The following is a 16,048-nucleotide window of genomic DNA, read 5'->3' as shown; positions in this document are numbered from 1 at the left end:
ACCCATAAGATGTATGTAAAAATATTCACTCAGCCAAACTCCATGGAGCGAACATGCACCATCATCGAACTTAGTGGTATCTTGAATTGACACTTCTGCAAAATATATGTCAGTGTTATTAGTTAAGCAGGTATTGGCTAGTATGTTGCACCGCAATGTTTGTGCCACAATCATGGTCCCACAGCCTGATGATGGCTTTTTCCAGCCACACACCTATATTAAATTATTTGTATTTATCTTCATTGTGCCGAGTATCATTCTCTCTGTGATTTTATATGTTTAGTAATAATTTTAATATCTTCATTGTGCCGAGTATCATTCTCTCTGTGTTTTATATGTTTGGTAATAATTTTAACTTTGACTATTTGTTCAGTATTTAACAGATTTGACAATGGGAGAACAGTCTCAAGACAACTAAAAATGTCACAGACCTGTGTATTTATTTCTTCTGTGTTCAGAAAAGATCACCTTTACAACTATAAGAATATCAAGATTCTGCATGACTTACTTTTTCTCTTAATCCTAATGTTGACAATCCAGTTAATACTACAAGTACAAATAACTACCACTAATTAGTCGAATTTCAGACACATGTGGCTGATTTCAGTTCGCCCTAAATGATTTGTTACTCCGACAAATGGTAGAAAAATCCTATTATCATCAACATAAAGCTACATATTACAGTTCACAATAAATGGTATAAGATTAAAAATGACAAGGAAAACAGATGTTCCAAACTGGATATATCTGAATCGGCAACAGATCTCTCAGAATACACCCCCCATTCTCCTTCTTCTAAGAACGACTTATTGCCATGAACGTAAACCTCAACTGCCTTTTGAACACCCTGGAAGTATACCATAAGGCCAGCCAGTTTACAATTTCAGCAGTTCTAGAAACAACCGAATAGGTCCTCCTGGAGAAATTCACCATCCTTGTCCAGACTACTAAAGATGGCATAGCGCTCACTTGCTATTACAGGGCAATCAAAGAGCTGGTGTTTAGCAGTTTCCTCCTGCCAGTCACACAATCTACAGAGCACATCCTCCCATATAATGACAACTCTGTGAAAACGCTTCCTCAGGTAACCTAGTCCGATAATTACACCCACAACATAAAACGACATCGATCTATCAAAGTAGAGAAGATCAGATACCATCCTGGGGGGATGCGACTGCAGGATTAATCTACTTATCCTCAGATCCGGACACAGTCTCCATCTTCTCCCATGTTCAGTGTGAACCCACTTCAAGACAGCACCATACGATGCACATCTATAAATACCACAGAACGATTGAGGCCCCATCATGTTGGACACTGAGCCCAAGTTGATTAGGGCATCAACTTTTTCGATCCCACGACCCTCATGAGCAGGAGCCGAACAATCAGTGTTGATTCTGCCAAGGGAAGAAATTACTTGAAAAAACCCAAACAAGTTTGGAGTTGAACACAGATGGGTCTAACACATTCAATGCTGTCTGGCTATCTGTGAAAATGCTAATAGTCTTACTTGTATGCCGTAGATAAAGATCCTCACGATCACATTCCAAAATGGCTGTGACTTTTGCCTGAAAAACTGTAAGATAAGAACGCATAGGGACGACCAACTTCCCACATGATTTCACTCCCACAATCCCAGTGCCTGTGGCACTTTTTGCTTTCGAGCCATTTGTAAACCAATCAAGGTCCACTGGTGGCACTCCCCCTTAATAATGATCTAATGTCTTTCTGCAAAATAGGATTTTATTCACCAAATAAAATCAGGATTCGAAAGCCAGAAATTTTGTTAAAAAAAATAATAAGTAAGGGAACATATCAACGAACGAAAGTCTCAGGGGAGCATCTTAGCCAAAAATTCATCTCTAAGTCTTTCTCGCGCCATTTTATGTAATCAGTAATTACACAAACAGCCACGTTTATTTACTCATGGTTAACACAACAAAACGTTTACAATCAGGGAAACCAGTAACATAAAAGTGAGGTTACAACCTGTATTCACTACACAAACAGAAATAGAATCAGCTGATTACTTGGAAAAACTGATTGAATACTGTCATATGGCCTGAATACCGTCAATTGGGTCTGAAAGAAATAAATAAAAGAACAACTGCGATATAGTTGGAATGACGAAAACTACTTGAAAGTGTTTCTCATTTATTCTACTAGATCGCATTCATATTCAAGCTAGAGATTATTTATCACGAAACATAATTGTGAAAAATGTTTAGAACTATAGCGCTTCCCGCACGGCTATCGGGATTACTGCGGGCGGTATGTAGGGCACTCCTGAATTTGTTGCGGGATTACTAGTCAAAGCGTTAAATTATTGTACTGACATAAAAATTAGGAATAACATGTATTAGACATGGATTTGTATTGATTATGTTATACTTTACGTAAAGACCCTAAATACATTGACTCAGGAATAAATCAAATTTAGCACTCCTGAAGACAACTTTTACATTAAAATTTTCTGTCTGAAAATTAATTTCCAATATTTATACATACAGGGTGCGATTGAAAAGTAATAAGACTTGTTTTCTTTAGGCAGTTTTATTGAACTTTTTGGATCATACAACTAAAACTCCTCAAAATAGGATCCTTGTGTGTCAATACACGTCTGGTGGCAGTTCTTCCACTGCTGGAAAGATTTTTTTAACTCATCCTCCGCGATCGCCTCAAGCTCGTCCGTCACAGCTTTTTGGATTGCCCCGATGGAGTCGAAACTCTTCACTTCAACTTCCTTTTAAAGAGTGGGAATAAGAAGAAGTTCGGGGGGACACGTCTGGGCTGTAGGAAGGGTGGGGAAGCACCGGGACCCCCATCTTGGCCAGTAGAGAGGTGAAGAGGAAAGCAGTGTGCGCCGACGCATTGTTGTGATGGAGAGACCAACATTTCTTCAGCAGAAGGAGGACATCCTTGTAAAAGGCCACGTTCACAGTGCTTCCTTGAGTTACGAACTCCTTATGGACTAGAGTTGAAAAACACGTTTAGCATGGTTTTAATCTTGGATTCAAGTAGACGACATACGCGCCTTCTTGGGTCATCGGGTTGCTATTCGTCTTCGGCGTCCTCTCGGCTTTCCTTGAATGCCCTGTGCTATACAATTACCTGGGCCCTGGACAAAACTTGGTTCCCGTAAGCCTCTTTGAGTAACCCATGGGTTTCAGTAAAAGTTCTGTTTAGCAATACGCAAAATCTTATTTCGTAACGCTGTTCCTATGATCACTGCACTTTCGCCACTGGCAAATTGGAACCAACTGCCAAAACAGCTTTCACTCACAAAGCGATGTTGACTCAACCGCTGTTGCTAGCAAACTGGGAGCAGTCTCCCATTGAAGGGGAAGTTCTAAGGTAGATTTTCCCAATCCATCCGATTTTTTTGGCTGCTTGCCAGACATTGTGCGCAGAAAGTCTTATTACTTATCAATTGCACCTTGTATAGGTATATGAGAATTGATTACGACAAACAAACAACTATTTTCAAACAAATCTGACGTTTGTGTTTAGTTAAAAACATACACGGATAAATGTTATACTATATTTAAAAGAACACACTTGTTATTGAAAGGCTAGATTTTTTGACATTTGCCATCATTAAAGTTATAGTAATAGAAGAACACAATGTTTTGAGGATTTGAATCTTTACTCTTCTGCAGATTTAAAAAAGCCTTAAGGCATAAAGTTCAGCACAAACAAAAATTAAAAAGTAATCAACATGTAGCAGTGCACTCGCTAAAGCATTAACAACTGGTTAACATCAGAACAAGTTTTACGTCAAAAGAGCTCAAGCATATATTTGAGGATTCAGGGTGACTGAAACTAGTACGAACTATCCTGGAACATGTATTGAACTAGCTTACTGAACAAAACATATGCAACCTACCAGAGATAATGAAAGGTAGTATATGCGAGTGTTTTACATAAAATTAGTTCTGTTCTTAACCATGACTTTGGCAACCTAATCACCACATAATTAGGTTTCAACTTCTGTATATGTTTAACCTTTTGCCTTCCGGGTTTTTTGACAACTGAAGAAGATAGATTCTAAACCACCAAAACATAGTTTAACTATTGTAACATTAACAAAGGTAAATGTCAATTCAAGTCAAAAGTCATTTGTTAACATCTAGTAAGTAAAAAGGTCAAGTTCGTTACATATATTTATAAATGGTGCGTAAAGAAAACGCCTAGGAAAACAGAGTTATTCTTTTGTTTCTTCACAAACAATTTTTCAACATGAAAATTTAATGTATTTATATTTTATGTAAATACATGTATAAATCTGACATTTTTCTAACATCTACAACACACAATCTATAGATATACTGATATAAGTAGAAAAGATTAAATACTTACCAGGTACGTTTTAAAAACTCAGATTCCAAAGAGACTTCTACTGGAATGGTTGGATCCGCACTATCAAACAGGATAATATGCTCTCCAATGTCATCTTCTTTGTCGTTATTCTTAGTCATTTCCAACTACTGGAAATAAAACAAGTCATCAATTTACCTAGTAATGATCAACCGTTCTTAATGATTTAAAAATTGAAATTATTTCAACGTTTACAAAGTATTATTTTAACAGTCTTTGTTAATGATGAGAAAAATCTTCTGTTTATTGGTTCACTAGTTTCCAAAGATCAAGGAAACTAGCTGGCACAGTAATTCCTGAGTAGGCCCAAAAAAGTAACAAATTATTTGTAGTAAAAGGCTTTATGTTCTATTGCTCTGGAGATGGAGGCCAAGGAATATAGGTACAACAATTCGAAATAGACCTACAAAAATTTAAAGTAATATTTTTTGTACCTGGTTTTACGTTCTAAATGTTCTGCACGCACACCAAGGCGGGGTGGAAAGTGAAATACAAATCAGTCTTTTGGTTTCATTTATTAAGCTATTTTAAATTTTGAACTTACAAAAACAACTGAAACAATTATTCTGAGATGAAATTGAATTGTAATGTTTCTTTGGATTTAGACACAATATTATCATTTTAACTTGTATCTACTATATACAAGGTAATAGTACGCCTCACCACAAGTCGCATTACAGGCTTTGCTGAAGTAGTGGGCAAAATTTAAAATCTATTGCCCACTTCATTCTTAAATGTCCTGCAGTACCAGATGTGTATATAAAGACATACGCAATTTTTTAAAATTAAGTTAGGTTTCATAGCAGTATTCAAATAAAAGTTTTGGTGAGCTAGAGAGGGTACTTCAACGTAACAGTGTGCTGAAATCACATCTTGTCACTAATTTATAACACTGACTTTTCTGTTTATTATTTTTCTTATAACTTTATGAAGAAAAATACGACACGTTGAAACCTCACATGATTGTACACAGTTTGTTTAAAAACGTGCATATAATCTGCTACTTTTTTGTTGGCTATACATCGTGGCTATCCATAATACCAATACAAAAATATTCGCTAATGCTCAGCCACATCCAATGGAGTGACATACACCATCATCTAACTCAGTGTTGCTCATATAAAGATGAAGCTTCTAGGAAAATTTCAAGTGTTTAGATCAGTTCGTTTTCAGGTATTGAGCGGACAGGCAGAAATAAATTTTTCCAGCCTCTCAAGCTACGCTAGAGCTGAGCCAAAAATATTTTTAGTACTGGAAGCAACAAGAAAAGGATTAAAAAGAAGGCCACTACAGGCGTAAAAACTTTTCCTAGCATTTAAAAAAGTTATTTGTTAAGAAGGAGAGTGCTTGAATCACACAAGCATTACAAAGTTTCAAACAGTGAAAACCTTCAATAAGTTTATCACTATCGAATGTGTATAGACTTACTGCAACAGTGTTCACCCATTGCTTACTGTTCTGGCATTTAATACAGATCCAACATCCTTTTTTTCTATTCTAAACTCCACCCACATCTAATTACACAATATGTTTAAAAAACTTAAGGGTATGAATGAATGGATGTTTATTCCATCAACTGTACATGAAATACACTGAAAATTAATGACAATAGTAAAGCACTAAACAGAATTGTTTTGAAAACAATAGTTTACTAGTTATCTAGCTAAGATATTACTTAGTTAATTAAGGAATAAAGCCTGCATGGGCATTCAGCCTGTGCACAGGCTTCAGTTGATCGTCCGCCATGATAACTTAAAATGAAGAACTTGATATCTTTAATAGCATTTAATAAATAGAATGTGCTAGAATTTTGAACATAAAATTTATAATTTTAAAATAAAAGAAAAAAAACACAATTTAATATGAGAACTGGCTTGTTACGTTTAGTAAAAAAATAATTCAGTGTTAGTTTATCTATAATAATGCAACGGCATCATATCGTTGTGTTTGGCCCAGGGGAGATCAATTCAGCACGGTTCTATGTAATAATAGTGTAGTAGTGGGATGTGTACTAATGAAGCGTCTAGTATGAATGGTAGTGTAGTGTAGTGTAGTAGCAGTAGTAGTATGGTTTAGTAGTAGTATAGTGGTCTAGTGGTCGGATGTAATATTAGAAAGTGCCTGAGGATGGGTGGTGCGGGTCAGGCCGCTCAGTAATCTGCAGATATAATGGACTCTGCTTGTGTGATATCTAATTGGAGTAGCCATTGTTTCACTCTATTTTTGAAAACAGGCAAGGAGGGTGATTCAAAGAGAGTGCATCTATTATGATCCAATTAATAGATAATCCATTATCTATTATAATCCATTTTTTTGGGTATGCCCTAATGCCAACCCAAAATCACTTTGGGATGTTTCAGGTGACCACAAGGAATGTTGGCAAGAATCGGATGATGAAGGGATGATTGGAGGAGCTGTGGAAGGGATTTGAACTTACCGAACACTGTTGATTGAACCAAAACTGGGAAAACATCCTAATAACACAACAAGTGTTTGGATCTGAGACCCATGATAAGGCATTGTTTACTAACAAAACAAGACTGACTTGGCTGTGCCTCATTTCTCATACCTCATTTCATGTTTGTTTTCAAATCTGTTATTTAGGGATTGTTATTAATGTGATTTCTGTAGGGTTTTAAGGAAATTTATGTTGAAAGAAGAAAATCCATAGAGCTTATTAAATTTAGTATCCATGGGAGCCATGTGAACGTTCATCTATGTTTCTTTATTTAAGGATTAAAAAAACATTCTATATTTGAATCATGAATCATTGATCCTTTTACGGATATTCTAAAAATTTTTTTTCTATCACTAATTTATATTCAATTTTGTTGAATTGACAATTTTAGTTCATTGGCCATCATTGCCTTAAAGCTGTTAACTCGGCCCTTTCATGTTGATAAATGTATTATCAATATTTGTAAACACATTATCAATGGCACTTCCACATGTTTCTCATATCCCTCTTGGACAATCAACAAGATAGTGTCATGAGATATTTCCTGTGTGTACTGACCATGTCACTAACCAGATATTGATGGTGTTGTTTAACAATACAACAAGAAAACCTATTCAGTGGTACTATCCTGTTCTTTTTTTTCATGTATTAGATATATCAGTTCTGAATGCCTATCTTATCTATAGAGAATAAATTAAAGTAACTAACCCTACTGCATAAATAGAAATCAAATACTATTACCTGAATCTTATTCAACAGTTATTAGAGGCCTATAAGGTATGGACTAGTAGTGCGGGGCAATGCAAGTAAAATTAATAACATTCTTATCCTTCAAAAAAATCTATAAGAATTATCACTAACTCAGAGCCACTTGAACATTGTAAACCTCTTTTTACTATTTGTAAAATTCAGACAATAATAAACCTGTATCTTTTTGATCTTATAAAATATATCTTTCAAAATCCTCAATTAGTAAAGCCTAGCAGTATAAAACACTCCCACAATACCAGGAATAAAAATACTGCATCTATTAATTTTAATAGATTGATCAAAACTCTTGAAAGCCATTCTGTTATTGCACTGAGGGTGTACAAACCATTTGTTACCCTTAGTCCCAAAGTATAATAAAAAATATCTTTGAATAAATATTACTTATGGCTGTTAGATAACCCATGTTATGAACTGGACGAGTTCTTCCGATTAAAAAACATTTTATTTTAAATTCCCCAATGCCACTGGCTGTATTTGAGTATTGTGGTTTATGTTTGCATAACATAAGATATAATTAATCTAAGATTCATAACTGACTTGGCTATATTTTTAATGAAAGCTGTAATGAGACTTTGTCAATGATCTTTATTTTATGGCAATAAAAAATGTTGATTGCTTGATTGATATATAGCTCCTAAAAGTTCACTGTTTCATGCCCTATAAGTTTCACATCTCCTGTCACCATTTCCCCACCCACACCTGACACACTTCTATGTCTAAATACACACAACCAAGTTCACATGACAGAAAAAGATACCTCTTATGAAAGTTCTTCATGTATATGTTACTATACATTTTTTGTGTTTAAAACATTTTCATACACTAAAACAAGTCTATGAAAAATTTAAAATATTTAAACTTGATATATGTTCTTATTAGTAGCAGTTTTATAAGTAATTAAAAATGTTTAGTAAGAAATGTCAATTTTATTATTCTTACTCTGTTGACCTTATTTTTTGGGCAATATAAATCATTCCTTAGTACCACTACATTATAACATCATATGATGTGCGCACTTGTCAACAGGTTAAGAGGCGTGGATATTTAAAATGTAAAATAACTCTTTTAAACATTGAGTTATACAGTTAATTGGGCACTGTCAATAAATGATATTTGAAGCAGTTCGGATGTCTTTAAAAAAAAACTAGGATATAAACTCTATGCTTATCGGTCACTATAAGGAAACATTACGGATTCTCTAGGCTATACTCTTGAATATCTTAGTGCAGGGGTCCTTGACCTGGAGGTAGCAGTGAGATAGAAGCACTGGGCAAGCAACAAGTGCTAGTTCTAAGTCCTGTAAGGGTAAGAGGGTGCCGCGGCACTTGGCTTGGGATTGCATGCCCCACTTCCGGCTTGACTGCTGCATTGACACATCCCCCGAGACCTCCTCCCTTCCAAACCACTGGACTAGATTCTAGATCAACTGTGTGATAATATCTTGACAGCAAAAGATCAAAATACATAACAAATCCAAAAGATAAAAAAATGAAATTTTTTTTAGTTTTACAGAACTTTACAGAAGGCTAATTTATTTTTATGATTAAAAAGTAAACAAACATATTCCTGGCAAAAGGTAATTGTAAGTCATGAATGTTACAAAAACACATTACTAATAAGTGATTAAGTAAAATAAAATCAATGATACTTTTGTTCTGAGTCCTAAGCTTCTTTGTTCATAGCTAAAAACTTAAACTCGCAGTTAGATTCTGAAAATTGAGCTACATGGATTTTATAGTAACAAAATAAACTAAAATATTCCTACACTAAATATTTGACAAACGGCTACTTTCCCTTTGAGCTCTTCATCCTTAACAATGAATAAAATTAAACACTTGTTTAAATGCTATAAAAAATACATTGCTTTGATTTTAAAATAATAATGTGAATAAAATTTCTTATTTAACATACATTTAAACATTATACATTAGTATTCAGAAAAAGTAAAATATACTTTTTTTTAATGTGCACCCTGAACTTTTGTAGCCTTGACTATCTTTAAAATGTCTGGTTGAATGTTTGTTATGCATATAATTATATTTTTTTTCAATGATAAACTGTTTCTTGATTTAATTTTAATAGTTACCATTCTTAAAAACCCAGATTCACATAAATATGAAGTTCCAAATGGAATCAGTAGTTTCAAAGCTTGAGCCACTAAATCCAGATATTCGTTTTTTTATACCTAGCCAAAATCTGTCCGCATAATCGCTCTCGTAAAACAGTTTTTGTTTTTTTTTATTAGTCTGTTGACAACTCTATCAGTTAGTCATAAAATACAGCACCTAGTTTTATTTTTCCACCATCTTCTCATTCAATAGATATAAAACCCATTGTGAACCAGTATTCTCATTTGGAATGTAGTCCAAAAACTAGGTTCAACAAGCTTCCAGATGATTAGACACAAGCAGTGAAAAAATGTCAAGCTAAGCGAATCATCTTGTACACCAGGAAAAATTCTATAAATTCAAGCATTAAAGGCAAGTTTTCAAAATCTGTTTCCTTTACTCGTTTGAACCAAGGAGATTTTTTTTCAAATCCATTTAATTTGACCTGTGCAAATAACATTGATTTATCTAAGCCATGCAATGTCAAGTTCAGAATGTTAATTTGGAAACAAATATCGGCCAATTACGCAAGTTGTTCTGCAAGCTGGTGATTAGCATCCAAAGGAAGACTAACATTTCTGACTGTAACTCAAACTCTGCTACATGTTTCCTTGGGAAAGCCAACGGATTTCTGTGTAAAGCAAAAGATTTTTAAGTAAAGAGCCCCTTCACAAAAGAAATTTTTGCAATGGACGAGCTTTAAAAAAATTAACAATTTTCACTACGTCACCCAAAACTTGACAAAGTGTAATCAGCATTTGTATTGATGCCAGAGCTTACTTATGTAAAGAACAGTGAACCCATTTAGCATTACACCTGATGGTTTTCAATCTTACAATCAGACCACTGTATTTATCAGTCAGAGCAGCAGCACCATCACTGCATATTGAAACACATTTTCCCCTATCGATTTTATAGGACTCAGTAGCTTTTATGAACAGATCATACATGAATTCTCCTGTTGTCCGATAAGGGAGTGGGTTGCAAAATATAATGTTCTCTTCGATTGTTCCACCTGTCCCATAATGAACGAAACACAACATTTCAGACCACTGCCAACTGCAGTCGGTTCTTCAATTTATACTTAAAACTCATTTTTGTTTAATTTGTCTCTTAATTGATCCTTATTGTTTATATCCAAATGCTTACAGCCACATCAGCTACCGAGTCATTTAAAAATGGGATTTTATTTCACTTTAAAGCTTCTTGGGAATTTATCACCCGTTAAACCATATCAATAGCAGAACAGAATAGAATAGAAACACTTCTTTATTGAGGTGAAATTGGGACCATATGGTCCTTTCTTACATTTAGCCCCTTAAACAAAATTAATCTTAATAGTGCAAAATAAGGCTTATTAACTGAAACTTACTAACAAAATATTCCATTCTCTCTTCCAATCACATAGTCACGATTCAAAGAGTAGCCCCATCACCCGCCACGATCATCCGGTCCAGGTATATTCGTCTCAGCTCCACTACAAACCGTTCCCGGCTCTCAATTTGTTTGATCTGGTGAGGAGTTCCATAATCTATAGACGGTAAAGGTGAAGGATAGGTTATAGGTTGTGGTTCTCTGTATTGGAATTCTGAGACTTAGTGCAACACACCGAGTTTTTCTTGCGCCACTCCCCACCAAAAACTGAAACTTTTCAGATATATATTTTATCTGCTGCTGTAAGCAGCACGAAGTATCAATTCTTCTGCTATTGTATGAGGTTTGGCACTTCGGGAAATTTTAATGGTATATCATACAAGGCATGGAGAGCATTTTTGTTAGTATTACTTATTTTAGTAATATTATCTATTTTATTCTTCAAAGCCTGACATTTTTTCAAAAAAGCTTACAGAATTATCCTTGAATATACGATGTTTGGTTTCCAGACGACGTAACATTTTCAATGGTTTCACTGATTCAGCAGACAGTACAGGACTCAGTACTTCTACACACAATACACTGCAGTTTATTTGCAAAGGATGTGAGCCAAACTTCAAATAAAACTCATTGTGTTTTCTAAATTTTTGTTTTTTTAGTTTGATCTGCTTCGTTACTCACAACAACACTTCTTGGTACTTTGGGATTATACCGACCACACCCAGACATGAATCGTTATTTGACATTTTGCTTCTACTGATTACTTGATTAGCGTAGAACAATATTTTGTCAATATAAAACAGGAATTGTCTTATCGCAAACCCCTCCCCACCCTCAGACAGAGGTCAAAGTCAAGCGGTCTAGTAGATAACGTGATTGCAGAGTCTCGCCGCCTGTTCAGCTGGTGCGTCGCTTTGTTATAACTTCCGTGTTTTACCTCTACATTTCTCCAAACACAAAATTCAACAAAAACAAACATTACCAAACTAAAACTAAACTCTTTATTGAAAAAACACTCAAAACTTGTTTTTATTCTTGATCACACTCCGCCACCCAAAATGCGAGTGCCTCCGGCCATCAGCGCGGACTTCGGCAGCACCTTTGGTGCTGCCGAAGTCCGCGCTGATGTCAGGGGAAAGAAAAACATTCCTCGAGATAGTACCTATCAGTAAAATATCAAATTCTAGAGGGGCTGATCAAAAATATTAATTGAATTGTAATGGAAAGGCAATTATGTACCGTGCAAATCATGTGATGCCGCGCCCTGCCCTAATCGGGATTCTTGAGAAAGATAAGATAACAGCACCAACAATACCGATCACAATACCTGGAAATGTTTGTAATTTTGTAATTAAACAGTTGTTTTTTCGTTCTATCATGTTTGTTTCTATAAATTTATATTTTTGTGTTCTTCACACTGGTGTGGTCGGTATAATCCCAAAGTACCCACTTCTTTTTAAACATCTATACATTGCAACGTTGAACTGACTAAAAGCAGCAAAATAAACACGTGAAGAGTAAGAAACTTACAAGTTAGATCAAACAGACAGAAGACCAAATCATCAGCACCCTGAGTCAGTTCATCATAAAATCTCCCAAAGTTAGCAACACAGCATGATCACGCACGTTCGTAGGCTTTATCACACGATCAAAAATAAAATATTTTGAATTCATTTCCACGCTACGTAATATCGGTTTTACTGTCGTACTTTTATTAGAGAGAGAATAATTTTGTTTTTATCAAATATTTAATGAGGGAATACCATAAAATAAAACCACAGCATTTTACAGGATACAAGCCTAATTTATTTTGTGGTGTTGAACCCCTCCCCAACCTCCCCCCTCAACGATTGAGAACTCTCCTCAACTTAGAGGAAGGTTGTTTTAAAAACAACTCAATGATAATTAGTGGGTGACATAGAAATTGAGATCCTTAACAACCAACAACAAAGGGGTACTTGTACGTACACTGAAGGGTTAAAAAGACATAACATAAAAACACATTCTTCTAGCAACAAGAATCACTAAAAAACTTGCTACCATCTACATGAACCAATCTACTAAATGATAAGGTGTCACCAAACGTACTGTAAGGAGGGATATAAGATCCAGCTAAAGAATACATAATTGAGATCTTCGTCACAAAATAAAATATTTATTTATCAAGTAAAACATTAACAAATACTTGCAGCTGTGAACTGGGAGAGTACACAAGCTTGGTGTCGTCCAAGGCATTCTACAAGAACCTACTAATGTAGTAGTAAACATAATTCCAAAGCACGCTCAGATGAATTATAACAGAGAACACTAAACTCACTTAACTTTTAAAGATATCTAATAATATCGGCAAGTGTTTTTCGGAGAACTAATACTTAAGTAAAACGTAATAACAAATACATTAAATAACATTCAAACCACTTGAAAGGAAGATAATGACTGTAATTCCAACACTAAACTTCGAGATATCATCTGGAATAAATGAAATACCATGTTAACACTACATTATACAGCAACTAAGGACAATTTCCTAGGCTTTAGTCTCGTCATGAAGTTAAACTTAATTTGGAGGATCCGTCAACTATAAATTAATTACAATAATATGAATCTAAGAAGTTTAACATGTTTAACACGTTAAGTTAATTTTTAATGTGTACTATGTACATTTAGACGTCAAAGGTACCATTACGTACAGTAGGTTTTGATATAGAATAAAACAGATATGAACAATTATTTCAAATTAATATATAAGACTACTAAAGATAACATTATAACTGTCGCAGAGAAGTCTCTGAATAAAACCACCTTGTTAGAAAAAATAAGACTTACACATGATTATATATACTTGAAATAAAGACATCATTTTTTACAAGATGTGGATATTCTTATGAACAAGCTGTTTTGTTTTTTTTACTTCAAAAGCCAACTTTAACCCTTACAACCCATATATATATATATATATATATATATATATATATATATATATATATATATATAACAGAATCTGGAGCAGATAAGCAGTTAGTTTATGTACTTTTGTACTAATAGAGGGTCGATACCAATCCCGTAGGTTTATAGAGGTTACAGCCGACTCTTGTTTTAGGGGTAATGTGCAAAAAAAGGCCACAAGGTCAAGGCATTTTTCAACCTTACAACATAAGAAAAATCGTAACTATTTAATTTCTGAAATGATAGTGGGATTTCAAACAATAGCTTAAACGCCCAGACATGAGAAAATGAGCACAGGTGTTGTCACTGTAAAGGATACAAGTCACGAACACGAGAAGTCAAGCGCACAATCTCACGTCACAACCAACACAGGCGGGATATTAGCAAGAAAATCAATATTACACTTCCTATTTCCTCGCGGCATGCCATCTGGAACAATGAGACAGGAAGGCGATGGTTGAGAAGGGGGAAGGTTATAAGCAATCCTTTACAGATTTATATGTTTTACAGTTTTTACATGGTGTGTGTAAGTAATTGTTGGTTAAGGTTTTATTTTTGTAATAAATATTACAAATATATATAATACATAAATAAAAAATATGTAATATTTTGTGAAAAAATATCAAGAAACCGCTGTGAAAGAAGAAAATAATTTGTTCAGTATCTTATCCATATAGCCTGATTCTCTGTCCAGATGAAAAAAATCATGTAGAACACTTTATACACCAGTTAAAAATGTTTTTCATTCAATTTACAAAAGAAGTCTAAAAACCTCCAAAAAATTTCCATGCATTCCTGGATTTGTAATGGATGCTTTTAGGGTTAGTCTCAAGAAGACTTGAGCTACCTAGATTTCAGCACTATGTCAAAATACATACTTAGTGTTGTGATGATGAATGACACTCTTGTATCCTCTGTATCATATCCAAAGATTGTGTGATGGCTGATGTTAGTAACGACCAATAGGTTCATGACAGATTGTATATGTTAATTCCAACTTAAACTTTATCGATTAATAAGCCCAGAAATTTTGATTCTCCTACTTCTGATATATTTTGATTCCCAAACTTAAAATTGATTTGCAATTGCATGATATTTTTTTAAATGCTATGAATTTAGTTTTAGAACTAATCGAATTTAGAGAGTTAATAGCAGATTTTTAAACTATATTGGATCTTTTCCCTGAACAAGGTTTGTGTCATCATCATATAAATAAAGGTTATTTTCCATAATTATGTCTGATAGTACTGTCATATAGCAAATAAATTGCTAAGCTCCCAATATGGAGCCTAGTGGAACACTGTATTTGATAACTATGTTCAGATAAATATTTATTTCTATTTTTATTGTTTGTATAATGTTAGTTCTACATACAATTTACGATTTGTAAAGTAAGACCTAAACCATTTTAATTCTTTATTTTCAATTCCAAAATCTAACAGAACATCGATTAGTTTATCATAGGCTACACTAAAAAATGCTCGAGTTAAATCCATGAATACTCCTATAGGTTTCTTTCCTTTGTCAATTCCCTCAATAATATTTTGTATAAAATCTACTGTAGCAGTAACCATTGATCTGGCTGGTCTAAACCCATCTTGATTGTAATCAAACTTATTGTTTACCTGTAAATAGTTTAAAACTTGTCCATTTACGACTCTCCTAAATATTTGGTAAAAACTGTTAATAATGATATTGGTCCATATCTTTCACAAACTTGGGGGTTTACTTTTTGCAAATTGGAAACCACCTTAGCAATTTTTAATATGTGGGGAAACGTCTTTGTTATTAATGATGAATTAATAACATAGGTGTCAATGGGGTTTTCCAATATTTTTTGGCTCGTTTTATAATTACCATTGGTATTTCATTGAGACCTGCTGAATATTATTAGCAAATGAATACATCATTTGCTCAATTTCATCGTCCGTTACTTGATAGAATCTAAACGTTTGAAAATTGTGTCTTCCACGCAAATTATTTAGAGTAAATGAGGGATTCAATAACTATCAAC

At 34.3% G+C, this 16,048-nt stretch overlaps 1 protein-coding gene across 3 annotated transcripts in view; it reads right to left on the bottom strand.

The window, feature by feature from the left end:
- Positions 1–16,048, bottom strand: part of LOC124369931 (copper-transporting ATPase 1) — a 173,379-nt gene that overhangs the window by 151,689 nt on the left and 5,642 nt on the right. For 2 of the 3 annotated variants that reach the window (XM_046828132.1, XM_046828130.1), the window contains exon 2: positions 4,360–4,487. In XM_046828132.1, the coding sequence (XP_046684088.1) occupies positions 4,360–4,478 (119 nt within the window). In that variant the 5' untranslated portion in view covers positions 4,479–4,487. The remainder of the gene's footprint in view (positions 1–4,359; positions 4,488–16,048) is intronic. The other variant, XM_046828131.1, reaches the window with a different exon arrangement.

The sequence above is a fragment of the Homalodisca vitripennis genome, chromosome X (assembly GCF_021130785.1).
Source record: "Homalodisca vitripennis isolate AUS2020 chromosome X, UT_GWSS_2.1, whole genome shotgun sequence".
Classification (NCBI taxonomy): Eukaryota; Metazoa; Arthropoda; class Insecta; order Hemiptera; family Cicadellidae; genus Homalodisca; species Homalodisca vitripennis.
Note: the sequence above shows the minus strand (reverse complement) of the source record. Positions and strands in the feature narration are given on the sequence as shown.